This window comes from Magallana gigas, chromosome 10 (genome assembly GCF_963853765.1).
Source record: "Magallana gigas chromosome 10, xbMagGiga1.1, whole genome shotgun sequence".
In the NCBI taxonomy this organism is placed as follows: Eukaryota; Metazoa; Mollusca; class Bivalvia; order Ostreida; family Ostreidae; genus Magallana; species Magallana gigas.
In genome coordinates this window covers 17,458,331-17,474,607 of record NC_088862.1, presented here as the reverse complement: position 1 = coordinate 17,474,607, position 16,277 = coordinate 17,458,331, and the positions used below count along the sequence as shown (strand labels likewise).

Here is a 16,277-nt window from a genome sequence, read left to right as displayed (position 1 = left end):
GAGGGGGTCCGGGCCCTATTCCCCTGGATAATTTAATTTTATTAATTTTATAAAAATAAAATTTCCAAAATATGCCTCAGAACCCTTAAACGATAGAGAGCTCCGCAAGTATAAAACATAGGCAATTACACATTACAAAGCTCACCGAGACGAGGCATCACCTTTATGAGGCATCACCTTTATGAGACCACCTCTATCATATTATATGAAAACCATCCCTTATGATCTTGGATATTCATGGATTCTGTTTTGACACAATATCATATGATCATATGTAAATCAATACAATAATATAAAATTAAAAATTGCATCCTATCATACAATATATATCATATAATACCATAAAATACCGTAAAAAAATGAGATATGATATTGTAACGTATGATATGACATTGTATTGTGTTATACATTATTGTATTTCATTGAATAATACAATATCATAAAACATAATAGTATTATATGAAACAATATCATATTGCAATAATACATCATAACATTGAAACATATGTTATTTTATTGTATAATATAGTATGATATTGTATTGTATGATACTGTATCATTTTTTATAAATAATATGATATTGTATTATATGATACAATATAATTTGATACAACATTGTATCATATCAAATGATACAATATCATGGGATAAAATAAAATATTATATAATACAATTATATTATACATATTGTATCATATGATACACTAATACACATTACAACATCTTAAAAAACAACTTCATGTAATTTGATAATATATCATATAAACCAATATCATATGTAATAGTATCATGTGATTAAATAATTAATTAATAATACAATATAATATTATACAATGTTATGGCATATCTACAATCCAATCCATAACAATATCATGATACAATATCATCATAAAATATAAAAAAAAAATGATACAATATTTTACCGTATCATATAACGTTTTACAATATAACATATGGTATTATTTTGTCTCCTATAAAACAATAGTGTTTCATATCATACAATACTATATCAAAGGAATCATGTTATATCTTTGAACAACAACCACATCTATCTATCAAGAAGGTTTGAGTGAGGTAGGAGATTTTTTTAACATCCTTGATAATGGAGATCAGGCTCTGAATCTGAAGCAACCTCTGCGTTTCATTTATAATATAGTTAAATCATAGTAGTATCACTTCTTCGCCTTCGCAACTTAGCACTTTCGTCTTTGCATCGTCGCATCTTCGCGCTTCGTCGTCGCATCTACTATATTTTTCATATTGTTCATGAATTATACTTGCATTGAGGATTTCCACTATTACTTTGGATACAATAAAGATCGTGTGATCAAAATCAAGGGGGATATAAACCCCTAACATGGGCCCTAACCTCTTATCAACGCTTTTAGAAACAATCTTTTCTTATTATAATCGATCAGTGTTTATTATCTATTAAGATTTACTATATGTATCACACCGGTAATTGTTTTCACTATATAGCACTATACAGGGGAAGAAATTCTTAAAAATCAGTTTGTATTCCTCATGACAAAATATTCGGCGGAAATGATATTTGTTACCTATCTCATCAGCTAACACCATAAAAAGGGCAAGCGATACTGCATTTTCTCAAAATATCTAGCTCCAAACAGGTCTACCCTCAAAACCACGTTTTTTCCATTTGTATGTAAACAGACTGCACACTCCCCAGGAAGCTGCTGCATGTGCCCTGAAAGAAGTAGTCCCTGTGAAAAAAGATCATCACCTAACAAAATACATGAAATATGCTACTCAGTGGTACAATAATTTTTAAAACTGAGTAAAGGAAAATGTAAAAATGCAGTCAAGGAAAAAAATAATCCTGAAGTATATATGGAACTACAATACCTTTTGATTGGCCGATTACCGGTGTGATAATTTTGATTGGCCGATTACCGGTGTGATAATTTTGATTGGCCGATTACCGGTGTGATACCTTGAATAGTCAGGTACTCTTCACACATTTGCTATAAAAGAATAAAGTCTATTCATGGTCACAAATACAACATTACAACAAATGTTAAGAATATTGATGTTCATGTATTACGTAGAAGAAAACACAACTGATGCAAAATGATTTTTAAAAAATCACTTTCCTCATGAAATGTAGATAAGAAGTATTCATATACCTGCCCCCTTAGTCTTTTTCCATAAAGATATATACATGTATCATTCTAAGATTGACAAATCATTCACCAATAAATATTGCTTATATTATTACAACAATTATTCTTTCATGATTATTGTTCGTTAATTATCACACAATATCCTCATTGTGTATGAATCTTTCTTTATTTGCGTCATTTCCGCCGTATGTCGACGAGAGAAGTTGCGTAACTGTTAACAATCAATTTGTGGCAATGTAAGAGTGTTTTGTGTGTGCTTGCTACGGATATGAAAAACTATATACAGCGATTTATTTACGGGGTAACCAATCCGGGGGGGGGGGGGGCATTTTTCTATGGGGGTCATTTTTCTTCATGTTTAACATGAAGAAAAATAACCCCTGGGTCTTTTTTCTTCAGAAAAATCCAATTATTCTTCAGCTAGGGGGGTCATTATTCTACGTCGAAAAATGACCCCCGGTCATTATTCTACGGGGGTCATTGTTCTTCATTACACCGGCCCGACAGGTAAACTGTTGCCCGAGACACAGTCAACAACTGTTTTATTATACCCCTTCTAATCAGTTACTCGTTTTCGCGAAATGTAACGTCACCGGTGAACAGTCTTTTTAACAGTTGATTTTAACAGTTCCAATCCAACCGTTCCTGTCGAACAGTCAAAATACTGGACTTTTAGAGTTATATAGTAACTGTTTTACAGGGGTATAACAATTTCTTCTGCTTCGATGGAAAGAGCTGATATAGATTCAAATTCTCTAAATAGTTGTTCTGTGTCGATCTTTGGAGGTGAGAAAACTGGCAGGTAAACCTTAAGTAGAAGAGACATTTGTCTTAATTCTTCATTTCTAGATGTATATGAAGAGACAGAGTCAGTGTCATCAGAGTCCACTAATTTTGTCAGATCAGCAATGCTTTGTGAGATTTCAGAACTGGTGCGTGTAACTTTATCTTCCTGTTCGTTTAGGACATCTAACTGTTGGGCTTCCATTTCATCGACATCATATTCAAGTTTCCCTATGATTCGTTCTTTATGCCAATCCTTTCCTCTTTACAAAGCAGCTATTTTCAATTTCTTGGAGTTTTTCCTCAAATCGGATTTCCGAGATGAGATACTCGATGCAATTATCTGATACCTGGGGTATTTGCATTTCTCCAATTCCTTTAAATCTTTTGGAATGACTCCCTTCTTTCTTCGAATGTTTTCAAAGAAGTCAATTAATTTGTGTTCTTGATGGTCACCAGTAGTCAACATCTTGTACAATTAGAAATTTTACACTATTTACAAAAGAATTCATATTTGTTTTTAACATGTTTTGTACATATTGGGTGATCAGTAGTCGATTTTTGCTGTTTGATTGGCAACACCCTATGTTCTTTAGTTTCATCCAAGAGATGTTTTCCAGCACAGGTTTTACAGAGGTTGGAGTGGCAAAAATCACAATGACATGAAGGAACAGGCACCTCACAAAGATGACATTGTAAGACATCCTGGTTACTTCTACTTGGGTCCATAGTCTGAATGATACAATGAACATTTACCGAACTAAGAGATATTACCATAACATAACATTGACTATAGTCTGTAAAACTTTTATTTAAAGAAGTACGGAAACATTAGGTTAACAAAAAGGGTCAAAACCAAAAATTATTCCTGTTTTTGACTAGACGGCTCGGCGATATTGTACATTTAAGGGTACGTGAATTATCCTATTGATCAAAAGCAGTCATAACTGTTTTATCATATGATTCAGCGACGAATTGATACAAACATTATCTAGCGAAGACTTTAGTTTTAAGTCATAACTGAACAAATTAAGAAATGCGATATTTCATTGGTCCTATGTAGCAAAAATCAAATGTTTTATTGACCTCCTAAGTCACATGTAGGTGAATATAACGTTTTTATTTTTTCTAGATTGTTGAGAAACACCAGACATTCAGAGAGCTAAGAATTGATCAATTATATATTAAAATATTTTGTCTGCGAGTAGCCATTGCGACAACCCGTCCTATTCAAACTTATCTTCAATATATGTAGTGTGCAAAGACACAACGACAACGTACTTATGCCATGATAATCAATGAGTTGAACATATCATTATTATGCCTCTTTTATGAATTCTTAACATTATTCCTCTGCAGTCTAGCAACTACGAAAACAAATCTGTATTTAAATAATAAAAAAACCCACAAATATATCGAAAGTTGTCACAACTTCTTGAAGAAATTCGTATCTTCATGCATCGTTCAAGAACATTTAAACTTTTGAAGTAACGGTACATAAATATGCTATCAATGACACACATATTACAAACCTTTATTTCAATCCACCATGGCGATACCAGGTAATTGGTCTAGTGACCTTTTTTCATTTAGATCACGTGGTTGATTTAAAATGCATGTATGCGTACATTTCTATACATTCTTTACATCGATGGCAGTCGAGCACCTCTCAACAATACTGGGACATTTGTATTCTTACAAATCTTTCATTTTAAAGAAGACTTTTTGAAATTAGTTAACACTGTTTCGTTACACTTTTTCATAGCAAGCAATGGGTATTGATTTTTTTAATGTATGCTGAAGGTTCATGTTATGCATACCTTTTTCACTTTAAATTCACATAAGAGAAATAAGATGAAACCTTTTCAAGTGAAGCACATGTAAATATATTGTGTTTAATGCATTGTATATTTGTATTGATACAAGAAAAGTCAAACGATATTTTACAGAAGTAAAAATAGAAGAATTGATATATTGTAAGTCGAACACTCGAGTGTTTTTACTTTTCTTGTAAGAAACAATATGCATGTCAAGTCGTATAATTGTTGAATTTGTTCATTGTCCTCATTCATCGAAGTAATTAAACTTTAAAAGTGGTTGTATTTCTACCCTGTTGGAAAAACAAAAATAAGACCCCACTTTTAAATTTTAATTACTTCGATGAATGAGGACAATATATGTCTGCAATTTAAACATTGGCAGCTGTACATTGTTCATAAAATCTTTAGTGTGTTTTGCTGACATTATGATAATCAAGATATAACAGTTACAAGTTGCCTATAAATCGTGAAAATGTAACAATTAACAATCATAGTTGTGAATACTTATAGTTTTTTTATTGTCATGTTATATAGTAATTTACAGAAACAATCATGTCCTACATAGTATTTCTAGAGCTGATCACAAATTGGTTTTTATCAGATTTCTTCCATCACCAACTGTCTACAAAAATCTGCGTTCAACGAATGATGGTTCCACAATACTGAATTTTCTTCACTTTCCCAATTCTGTTCTCAGCTACAAATAGGTTGTCCTTGGTATCCATGCATAAATCACATGGATTTTGCAAATGACAATTGTCAATGAACCGAAGAAATTTTCCGTTTTGATCGATGATATGGATTCGGTAATCATTGCTGTCCGCTGTCAGGATACGGCTCTGGCTGTCTGTAGCCACGCCTATCGGGTCAAATTGTCTCTTTGTCGGTTGACCAGTGTATGTAAATCTGAGATTTCCAATCTGATCGACCACTATAACTGAACCGGCCATGTAGTCGGACACACAGATATCTAGATTCTTGTTCTCTGTGATACATTTTTTGGTGGGGCCAGATGAATAAAGAGGTTGACCTTTGTCATTGAATTGAATGGTTTGCTTCTTTATGGAGCCAGAATAACGTACAACTTTAGTTCTTTGAATGTCGTCGCTGAGCATGATCACCAGAAGGTCACCAGACTTGGCGACACAGGCACTTCGAGGCCTCCATCCCTGTAGTCTGATCACTTCCTGAGGTTTTGTATTCTTCACTATGTTAACAGTTCTGTCATTTGGATCAGTATAAACTAGAGAACCATCTCTTGTCACTGCTATGTCAGAAGGCACGTTTCTTGACTTGGTTTCGATGGACTTCAATAGTTGTCCCTGGAGATGATGTAGTTTCATAATCATAATGCTGTCAACACCACAGGTCCATATTTCCTCTCCACTACGACAAGCCACACTGTTTATAAAGCTATGGCCTATAGCTGTGTTTATGGTCGTTTTGATCTGGGGGACATCTAGCAGTGGGCTGTTTGAAGAAATGGCGCCAGAATCTGTACCTTCATTGACGTAAACATGCTCTTTTGATGACAGGGTACCAAATTGCTTTTGAACTTGTTCCGTGTCGATTGGATGTGGAGAAAAAATTGGTAACGAAACCTTGCATTGAGGAGGAAATTTTCTAAATTCAGCGTTCCTGGATTTATATTCATGGACAAGAAGGCACATGTCCTTGGAGTCAAGTAACTTCTTAAGATCAACAATATTCTGTGTGATTTCGGAAATAGTGCGTGAAATCTTATCTTCCTGGTTTTTCAAAAGGCCAAGTTGTTTGGTTTCCATTTTATCAGCATTAGATTTAAGATTGCTGATTATAGTGTCTATTTCTTTTTGCCATGTTTCTCTTTGTTTGTTTAGGTCTATGGTCAATTTTTGGGAATTTTGACACAGATCAGCTTTCTGGGCAATGATGTTGGATGCCATCTGTTGATATCTTGGATAAATATATGTTTCCAATTCATGCAAATCTTTTTGTAAATCTTCTCTTTGCCTTTCAAAAATATCAAGAAATTTGTGTCTATTATGGTCGCTTGAAGACACACAACTTGAGCAAATAGGGCTGGCACATTGTTCACAAAATAGCTCGCATTGCTTTGTTGTATGTTTAGGACAAATAGGATAAAAAACTGTCGATCTACGGTTTTTAAATGGCACTACGTTGTGTTTTTTTGATTCGTCCAAGATGTGTTCTCCCACACATTTCTTACAAAGGTTATGATGACAGATGTCACAGTATAATTTTGGGGCAAGTGCTTCACATTGGTCACACCGCAACACATCCTGGCCGCTGTGTTGAGGATCCATTGTATGACAAATCTTATCGTGTATATAAAAGCAAGGGCCTCATCTGAATTTTTTTTGAAAGAATATTAAATCCAATATAGCTAATAAAAGTAAACAAAAGCGAGTTTCAAAACAAAGAATTTTCTGTATCTCGTTTTTTTAATACGGTCTTTTACAAATAAATTTGTAACCTTTTGAAGTAAGTATTAATTTTTTGTAAGAGAATGTTTGACTGCCTTATGAAGAATATTAATCGTTTATAAATATGTATACAATGTAAAACCAATGCATTTTTTGTACTGAATGGCAATTCTGATAGAAAAATTAAACGAATGACAACATATATATATATATATATATATATATATATATATATATATATATATATATATATATATATATATATATATATATATATATATATGCAAAACATTATATCAAATTTCCAAACCTTCAGTCTGCTGGTATTGTTTTCTCTTCCTATTCTTGTACAGCTTGCAACCTTTCCTTGTGAAATATTTATAAAAGGTTCATAATAACTTATCTTTATTTTGAAGGAGGAGATTTGTCATCGAGTCTTCGGTTACTCAAGTACTTGTCGGATATGCTGAATGAGTATTTTGTCCGATTAACGAACACTCAAATCAGTACACAATTATATGAGGCGGTTATTCTTAAGCCATGCAATATATATTTTTTGGTTATTTTTTTTTCTAGCTGATCATCGTAACATTTTTTTGCAATTACAAACTTGAAATTGAAAGCTCTGTTCTGATTTGACAACAATTATAGACATGAACTACCACTTCAGCTGATTGCAGCAATTTGCTTTGTTTGTGGGGCCATTTAATAATAACAAAACTTTAATTTGTTTCGTAGAATGCAACATTTTCCTGTCTAGCTGACTGTATCCTTTAAAGTTTGAAATCAAGACGTTGAGTAAGACTTGCTCTAAAGTATGTGTTGGTTTCAACAAGCTTATATATATAATTTTGTAAAAAAAAAAATATTAATTTTCCTTCACTCTTTCTTAAAATTTCGATTATGTACAAAATATCTAATAACGATCTTGACGACCGATTCTTATCTAATTCAATAAAAGTTATAACACAGCAATATCTCTTAATTTGGGTTTGTTAAATTGATTTTTTTTGTTTATTGAATTGAATGGCGCCATAGTAGTATGAGAAATAGACCAGTTTATGGCAGACTGTGAATATCTTTGCACAATCTTTCATAAAACATCTCAAGATTACGTTCAATCGATTTTGAATAATCATTGTGATAACTTGACAACATAAAGAACTGTGTCGATACCCTTTATAAACTAAGTTGCCATAGATAATACAGATTGAAAGATTTACTATACTGGTACAATGTTTGCGATCTTTTAAAGTTCAATTTCCTTGTTAATTATATTTTCTTTTATGCGCAAAAAATAGTAGATATACATTTTGATATATAATGTGATTCAGGAAGTGGACTCTCTTTGACATTGATAATTGTTGGTAATTCTAAAAAAAGGCTTAGAAATAGAAATAGTTACTATTTTAGTAATTGTTTAAAATCAAGAGTAAACGAACACATTTCCCGTCATTTCTTCAAAATTGTAAAAAGAATCTCAGCAGCCTTAAGTTTCCTTTCAATTATGATGATTAATAAAATAAAGATTTCGGTTACAGATTCCTTGAAGCGGTTTATAAAAAAGCGGAAACTGTTTCAAACCATTTTATATCGTATAAAATGATTCCTGTACATGATTAATTCGTGCAGATCGTGATTTTACTAGGTTTCTGAAGGTTTCGACTGTTAAATAAACTGGTTTGAACTGGAATGTGTAGGTTTTAGACCTGTCTATTTCTATAGAGCTGTGCACTGAAATAAAAATTTCCGTAAGAAATAATACAGTTATATTTTTAGATATTCAAACTGATATAAAATTTTGAAATAATGTTTTGCAGAACGTTTGACTTGTTTATATTAGGAAATAAGTACCTTCATCAGGTCCTAACGGAACATATTTACGAAGTTTCTCTTGATTAAAAATATTTCCATTAATTTAAAATTAAACTTTATCACACATTTACTGTTATACCAACTTCAGGAAATGAAATTGTTGTACTTTTTTTTAAACTTATTATAATGTTTGGATAAAATGAATGCAGGATTGGTTGTAAAACAATTTTAAGCTAGGTTCCCTTTTTAACTAACTTATGCATATGATTGATCATCAAAATACATGTACAATGTAAGCTTACTAGCAAGTAAAGCAGATAAACCACCCGATTATACTCATTTATTTGAGTCTTATCATCTTATTGGTTGTTACCGGGTTTCCAACGGAAAAATCCGGTTATTAAAAATGGTGAAAATGGCGGACGGGCGGCTGCTGAAAGTGTACCCTCATTGTACAGTTAAACCTTCCACAGTTTTCTACAAGGAAGTTATTCCTTTGCAGATCAATTGTACATATATCAGAGGTGTGCATATTGCTAGGATTTTGATATCTGATAATTTATGAAAGAAATACCAGCTTTTGAACTTAGTCATTTTTTGGGCATAATATTGCATATAGGGTACCCTTAATGTGCGGATAATGCTCCTACAGTTTTTAAGACAGGAAGTTCTTCTTTCGCAAATCAGTTGAACATGTATCAGAGGGGTGCACATTACTAGGATTTTGTTTTCTGATAATTTATGAAAAAATTACCAGCTTTTGAACTTAGTCATTTTTGGCAAAATATTGCATAAATGGTACCCTTATAGTACGAATAACTCCTCCTACAGTTTTCAAGACAGGAATTGTTCTTTTGCTGATCAATTATTCATATATCAGAGGTGTGAATATTGCAAGAAATTTGATTTCTGATAAGTTATGAAAACATAACAGCTTTTGAACTTAGTCATTTTTGGCAAAATATTGCATATATGGTACCCTTATAGTACGAATAACTCCTACAGTTTTCAAGACAGGAAGTTGTTCTTTTGCCGATCAATTGTTCATATATCAGAGGTGTGAATATTGCAAGGAATTTGATTTCTGATAATTTATGAAAACATAACAGCTTTAGAACTTAGTCATTTTTTGGCAAAATATTGCATAGGTGGTACACCATTTCACTGAATACGTTAGGTAGTGTTTATCAATTCAGAGTTGACATGGATATTGGATACAGTTCACATAAAAAACCCGGTTTGCTGTCACATTGACAGCTTTTCACTTGTTATTTTCTCTACTGAAACATTTTTCCAAAGTTACAGTTAAAATGATTGATTTAAATCCACTAAAGAATGACATTTTCCTCTTTACTTGGCCGCGTTATATGTTATTTTTATTTTGAATATATTGTCAAAAATTCATTATCATGTTATTAAATTACATTATTGTTAATAAATTAGATAATCAAAACGCGTAACTTTGAGCTTATAATTATCTTTAAAAAATCTATGGTGAAACAATTGCTGCGTTATATTCTTGGTAAAAATTTCAGCCAATTCTGTAAAAATGTCATATATTTGGGAAAACAAATCTTTATTTTTTTTAATAAATGATGGTTGGCCGACTAAACACATTAACAAACATGAAGTAAATTAAACATTGACATTTTGCGATATTTTTTCATTTATGTAAATTTCTTCTGTAATGATCACTAACTTCATAGCCCGCATGAAGCGTCATAAAAAAATTTCATTGTTTATATTTGGTGTTTTTGTCTCTCAGTTGATTCGATACGCAAGGACATGTTCTTCGTATGAACAGTTTTTAAGGCGAGGCAAGCTACTAACAAACAAGTTGATAAAACAAAACTCTTTTGAAGTCATCTTTTTGTAAGTGCTATGGTCGATATAACGACCTTTTCAGCAAATACAATCTTCCACTGGATCGCATGCTGACTGAAGTTTTTCATACTAATTGTTACACCATAATTAATCACCTAATTGTCTACAGATTTTTCCGTTATTTTCCCGATTACGACAAAGAGCACACGGCGGGTGTGACAGGTCAGCAGAGGATGCGCACTCCTTCTAGGCACCTGATTCTACCTCTATCTATTTAGAGGTCCGTGTTGCTCTGCTTTGAATTTGTATTTCGTTTTATGGATTAATGAGATGGTTGACGGTTTGTTATTGTCATCTACATCTTTCTGTTATCAAAATTAAAGACTAATTAAAGAAATAGTCTAGTTGTCTGGTATGGCAGTATGAGTTTGACATCATCTTTTTTTTTTTATTTTTCTTAGGTTTCGAACGATCAATATACTGGGTAGAAATTCATTGTGTAGATTTCAGCCTTGTCAGTTTCTATAAAGCTCTGAATTACAACCAATTTTCGTATGAAATAAGTGGAATCATACTTAGTGGATTTAAGTCTGAAACTTTAAAATCGTCAAAATATTAAACTACAACTTTTTCATCTGGATCAGATAACACACACAAGAGACCTTTGACAAAAATGACACATCATAAATACATTGTAAATTGGTTTAAATTCTAATTGATATAAAATGTAATAGTAACTAGATACGACTTCGTTACGAGTAACGAATAGGTCTTCCGTCCGATTTTTAAAAAAAAATGATACCATGAAATATCGATACAATTTCATAATTAACACACACCAAAAAAAAAATTAAGATAATGAATAAAAATCCCTAATTACGTCAAACATGGGCCTGACGATGACTTTTTTCAAACCAATAATGTAGTGTTCAACAACTTTGATTCTATAATGCATAACAAAATTATATTCATCGTTTTCAAGTTATTCGTAATAGACTTTACGAATCTCTGGGTCCCTAATTAAAGGGGCCAGCCTCTTTTTCGTGATTTTATTGGAAAGAACTTCTGATTTTCTACCACTTTTATTATATATTATTTAAAAAAATATCAACTGATAAAAAGATACAGATCAAAACGTATGAAAATTTTGAATGAAAATTTGTACCCAATTTTCGTGCCTAGGCGAGCTCAATGAAATAGCGCCACTGGCATAAAACAATATAATAGTGCACAACTTCAAACTATAGACTACCTATCCTGAAAATTTCGTATTCATATCTCTAATAGTTTCTGAGAAACAAAATAGGTCGTAAAAAAATAGAAAATCCGCCATAACTCGGTACTGGAAGTGATGATTTCAAAATGTCAAAAAATGTCTAAAATTATGACCTGTGGCAATCATCTGTGAAAAAATGGTCAAAATCGGCTGAATAGTTTCTGAGAAATCGCGTGCACAAAATTTGTGGAAAAAAATAAGAAGAAACAGTACGAAAACAATAAGGTCTTCCGTTGGAAACGGAAGACCTTAATTAATAAGAATAGTAATGAAAACATGTTACGTTTGGACATGTTTGAAAGAAAATTAAACACACTATATCTTCATTTTATATTTACTACGCGTATTTATTAGTACCTGTGTTACAACGCTCCAAAAGGAGAAAAATGTCGGGCGTCGATTTGTTCATTTTACTACGGAATGCTCATTTTTCGACTTATATCCGACCTAAAAATTTACTTCTTTTGTTCTAAGAATTAAAAGTCTGTTCACAATTCTAATAATACATGATCTTATTTAATTCTAAAAATAAATCTGGTCTTGCAGAGAACTGCTTCCTTATTAGGCAATTTCAAGCAAGTGGTGTTGCAAACATTTTGTATCTATTTATACACTGTCCAGAGTTTTGGCTTCCATCCCCTTTTGCTTGATATTTTGATAATCATAAATACCTTTGGCTCAAACTACGTTCATCCACTAATATGAAAAATGTCCAGATTATCTGTTTTGAAACGCCCCTTCTACTGCTTCAAGTTTCAATACACATCTAAATATAGAAGGTCTACGGGGATTTTGCATTGCATCAGCCATTAATAAGCCCTGATGATAACGTTGAAAAATTGCGCGAGGTATCCCGAGTACTTCCGAATGGAGAAAAGATGTAAACATTTCCCATTATAAATCTCCGTAAGAAATTTATTTTCGTTTCTGTGACCATTTATGATTGAAAAATGATAATTTGTCAATGCAGTTATCTTGGATATAATTCCTTTCATCGATTTTAACTGTATTTCTTTCACAGGTATGTGTATTTGTATTAAAAATCATAAAAAAGTGATGGAAGTAATAACTTGGAACAGACTATAGTCTCCTAGTAAACAACATTTACAATCACGTCGTCTTTCTCTGTTATTGAGGACATGTTTTAGTACTCAAAACTCAAGGATGCAATTTACTGATGCATTTTATACAGTAATATATTCTCATAATTTTTTGTTTTATTTTTAAAGTAATATTTTAAATATTTGTTATGAATAACTGCAACTTAAAATAAATGATTGAAGCCAACTAAATCGTAGAGATCATTGCAAAGTCAAATTTTTCCTAAGATGCTGAGACCCTGTCAAGGTTTAATTTTATGAAGTTATCAATGGAGTATAAGGTTCGGATGACGAAAGGATGACTTTAAAAATGAAATATTAAGTAAACCCAGGTGACCTATTTCTATCTGTACTCGTCCGTCGTCGTGCGTTGTCCATTGTGCGTTAATATTTTAATATTTTTTAACTTCTTCTTAAAAACTACAAGGCCAATTGTTACTATTTTTATGTGAAGCATTTCTATGGTAAGAGGAATCAAAATTGTGAAGTTCTTGACTCTACCAACCCTGGGTTGCCATATGCGATGCCAAATATGCTTAAAAAAAGCCAAAATTTTAAAATATCTTCCTCTTTATCCCTACATATCTGAGGGAGAAATTGATTGCATTCTTATGATGTCCATGAAGCCTTCTATCAAAATTGCGAAATTTATGGCCCCTGGATAAAGGGTTCAGGTTCTAGGGTTGGGCCAATATGGTCATACAGTAAAAATGTATTAAATCTTAGAAATCTTCTTCCCGTCTCTCATATACATTTTTTATAAACTAAAACATGGTAATGATGTCCATGAAGTCTTTTACCAAAATAGTGAAATTCATGGCCCCTGGGCCGGGGGTTCAGGCTCTAGGGTGGGGCCAATTTCGTAATATAGTAAAAATATATTAAATCTTAGAAAATCTCTTTCTCTACTCCCATATTTATTTGTTTAAAACTAATTGCATGGTTAATGATGTCCATTAAGTCTTCTACCTAAATTGTAAAATACATGACCCCTGGTACAGGGGTTTAAGCCCTAGAACGGGACCAATATAGCCATATAGTGAAATTGTATTAAATCTTAGAAATCTAATTCTTTACTCCCAGACATGTGGGCAAAATACTGAATGCATGGTTATGAATATCCACTAACTCCTCTACCTAAATTGTGAAATTCCTTGGTCAGGGGTTCAGGACCTAGGGGGGGAATATGTCCATATATATATATATATATATATATATATATATATATATATATATATATATATATATATATATATATATATATATATATATATATATATATATATATATATATATATATATATGTGTCAATGCATATACTGTTTATCTTCTACTCTACTCTCACACAGCTGTAGGAAGAACTGATTTCATAATAATGTTTACCAGGAAGTCCTCTACTAGAATTTAAAATTTCATGTCCCCTTAGGTAAGGGTTCTGACTTTAGGGCTAAAATAGTCACATTATTTATATATGGAATAAGGAATCATTCTTTGAGTATTATGAGATGATAATTTCGGTCGGGGCGTGATCAAATCCAATAAAGCCCGAAGGGCTTTATGATAGATTTGATCACGCCCGACCGAAATTATCACCTCATAATATTCAAAGAATGATTCCTTATTACTTATATCAATATAATTTTAAGCCATCGTACGATTAAATATATAAATATAAATAAGCAAACCCAGCTGGCGCCTCAATTTGGCGTCATTTGTATTATGGGTTATATAGAACAAAATTGATACGTAGTGTTATCACAGGCAAAGACACTGGGAAATGTAAATATATGCATTTAATGGTAATGCTGATACTAAATAAAAACTGACTGCATATAAGGAAGGAAAGTAAAGCCGTCTATCAACATTTTAAATTTCCTGTCTCCCAATGTAGGGATTTGAATCTAGGGCGGGACCAAAACACAAATAAATGTATAGAGTAGGGGCTCTCAATGCAGGGTGTAGCCAAACTGGTCATTTAGTGTAAATGTATATAATATTTAATACATATACTGACACAGAATAAAAACTGACTGCATATTTAGTAAACATTAAGCTGTAATTTAATAATGTTTCATCTTACCTACTTGTAAGACAAGGGTTATGGATGGGAGCAGGGTATATAATTGTCTAATTATTTTATTCTGCTCAGGAATTTCAATGAAAGTAATAAGTGAATTTACATATTTAGAAAAGAGAAAGAATAACGTCTATCAAAGTTAAGATATTGTGAAAGCGTTTGGAAAGAGTTCGGGGGTAGGTGAATGGGGTGCACGTGGGTGATGGTACCAGTTAATGGAGTTATCTTCCCTTGCTCCTTTATAATGGAGTTATCTTCCTTTTCTTGTCATATTTAATAATAATCATCAATTAAAATGTAATTATAAAGAAGTTGTAAGATCAATGGGTTATGAAAGTATTTTTATTATTAGAGACAAAAACAGTTTTAGAACTTTCTAGATAAACAAATAGACTTGTTAATAGTTTTAAGAAATAATTTTCTAAAGAAAATCACTGATAAGCAGTACCTGTTAGTTGTTTTTTGTATAAATGCCAGACGGTGATTAATTGGGGGATGGGAAGTTGTTTTAAATAAAACATGTATAGTAGCCTTCTTGTTCAATTTAACAAAAATGGGAAATTTATTCTCTATCAGAATCTTGCACCTTTTCAATATCAGGTCATGTACTGTATTATGATCTTAAAGTGTTTCGCTAAAATTATAGGTTTTATAGTCCTTTTTGAAAGTTTTCAGGCAGGGAGGTGGTCATCAATACAATATTACAATTTCTTTTACTCCTGAATAAAACTTAATCAAATGCATATATGAGACTCCTGGACAAGTTTGTGCTTGGGCTCTTATACTCAGGGGACCGATAAGGCTTATTGGTCTCTTGTTTTGAAAGCCAGATAATAACAAAGGATACTATGACAAAGTATGTTAAATAAGAAAATACGCATTTTTATCAGGGTTTTTTTATTGACAAGATTAAGAAAATTACGAAACCTTTCATTTAATTAATATATTTTTCATCATTTCAATTCTACTTCATCAGATTTTACCGAAATAGCATTCAGAGGAATTAAAACAC

The 16,277-nt window shown here is 32.0% G+C and overlaps 1 protein-coding gene across 1 annotated transcript; it reads right to left on the bottom strand.

The window, feature by feature from the left end:
- Window positions 1–5,068: 5,068 nt before the first annotated feature.
- On the bottom strand, window positions 5,069–7,558 carry LOC105344699 (E3 ubiquitin-protein ligase TRIM71). The gene is made up of 2 exons (XM_011452541.4): window positions 7,484–7,558; window positions 5,069–7,096 (listed from the first exon to the last, which is right to left on the bottom strand). Exon 2 carries the CDS (start codon window positions 7,051–7,053, stop codon window positions 5,386–5,388), a length of 1,668 nt encoding a protein of 555 aa, XP_011450843.3. The 5' UTR covers window positions 7,054–7,096; window positions 7,484–7,558; the 3' UTR covers window positions 5,069–5,385.
- Between the last annotated feature and the right edge of the window lie 8,719 nt (window positions 7,559–16,277).

Bases quoted from the DNA above. Each gene is read 5' to 3' on its own strand.
- LOC105344699 (XM_011452541.4), bottom strand. From the start codon at position 7,053: ATGGATCCTCAACACAGCGGCCAGGATGTGTTGCGGTGTGACCAATGT.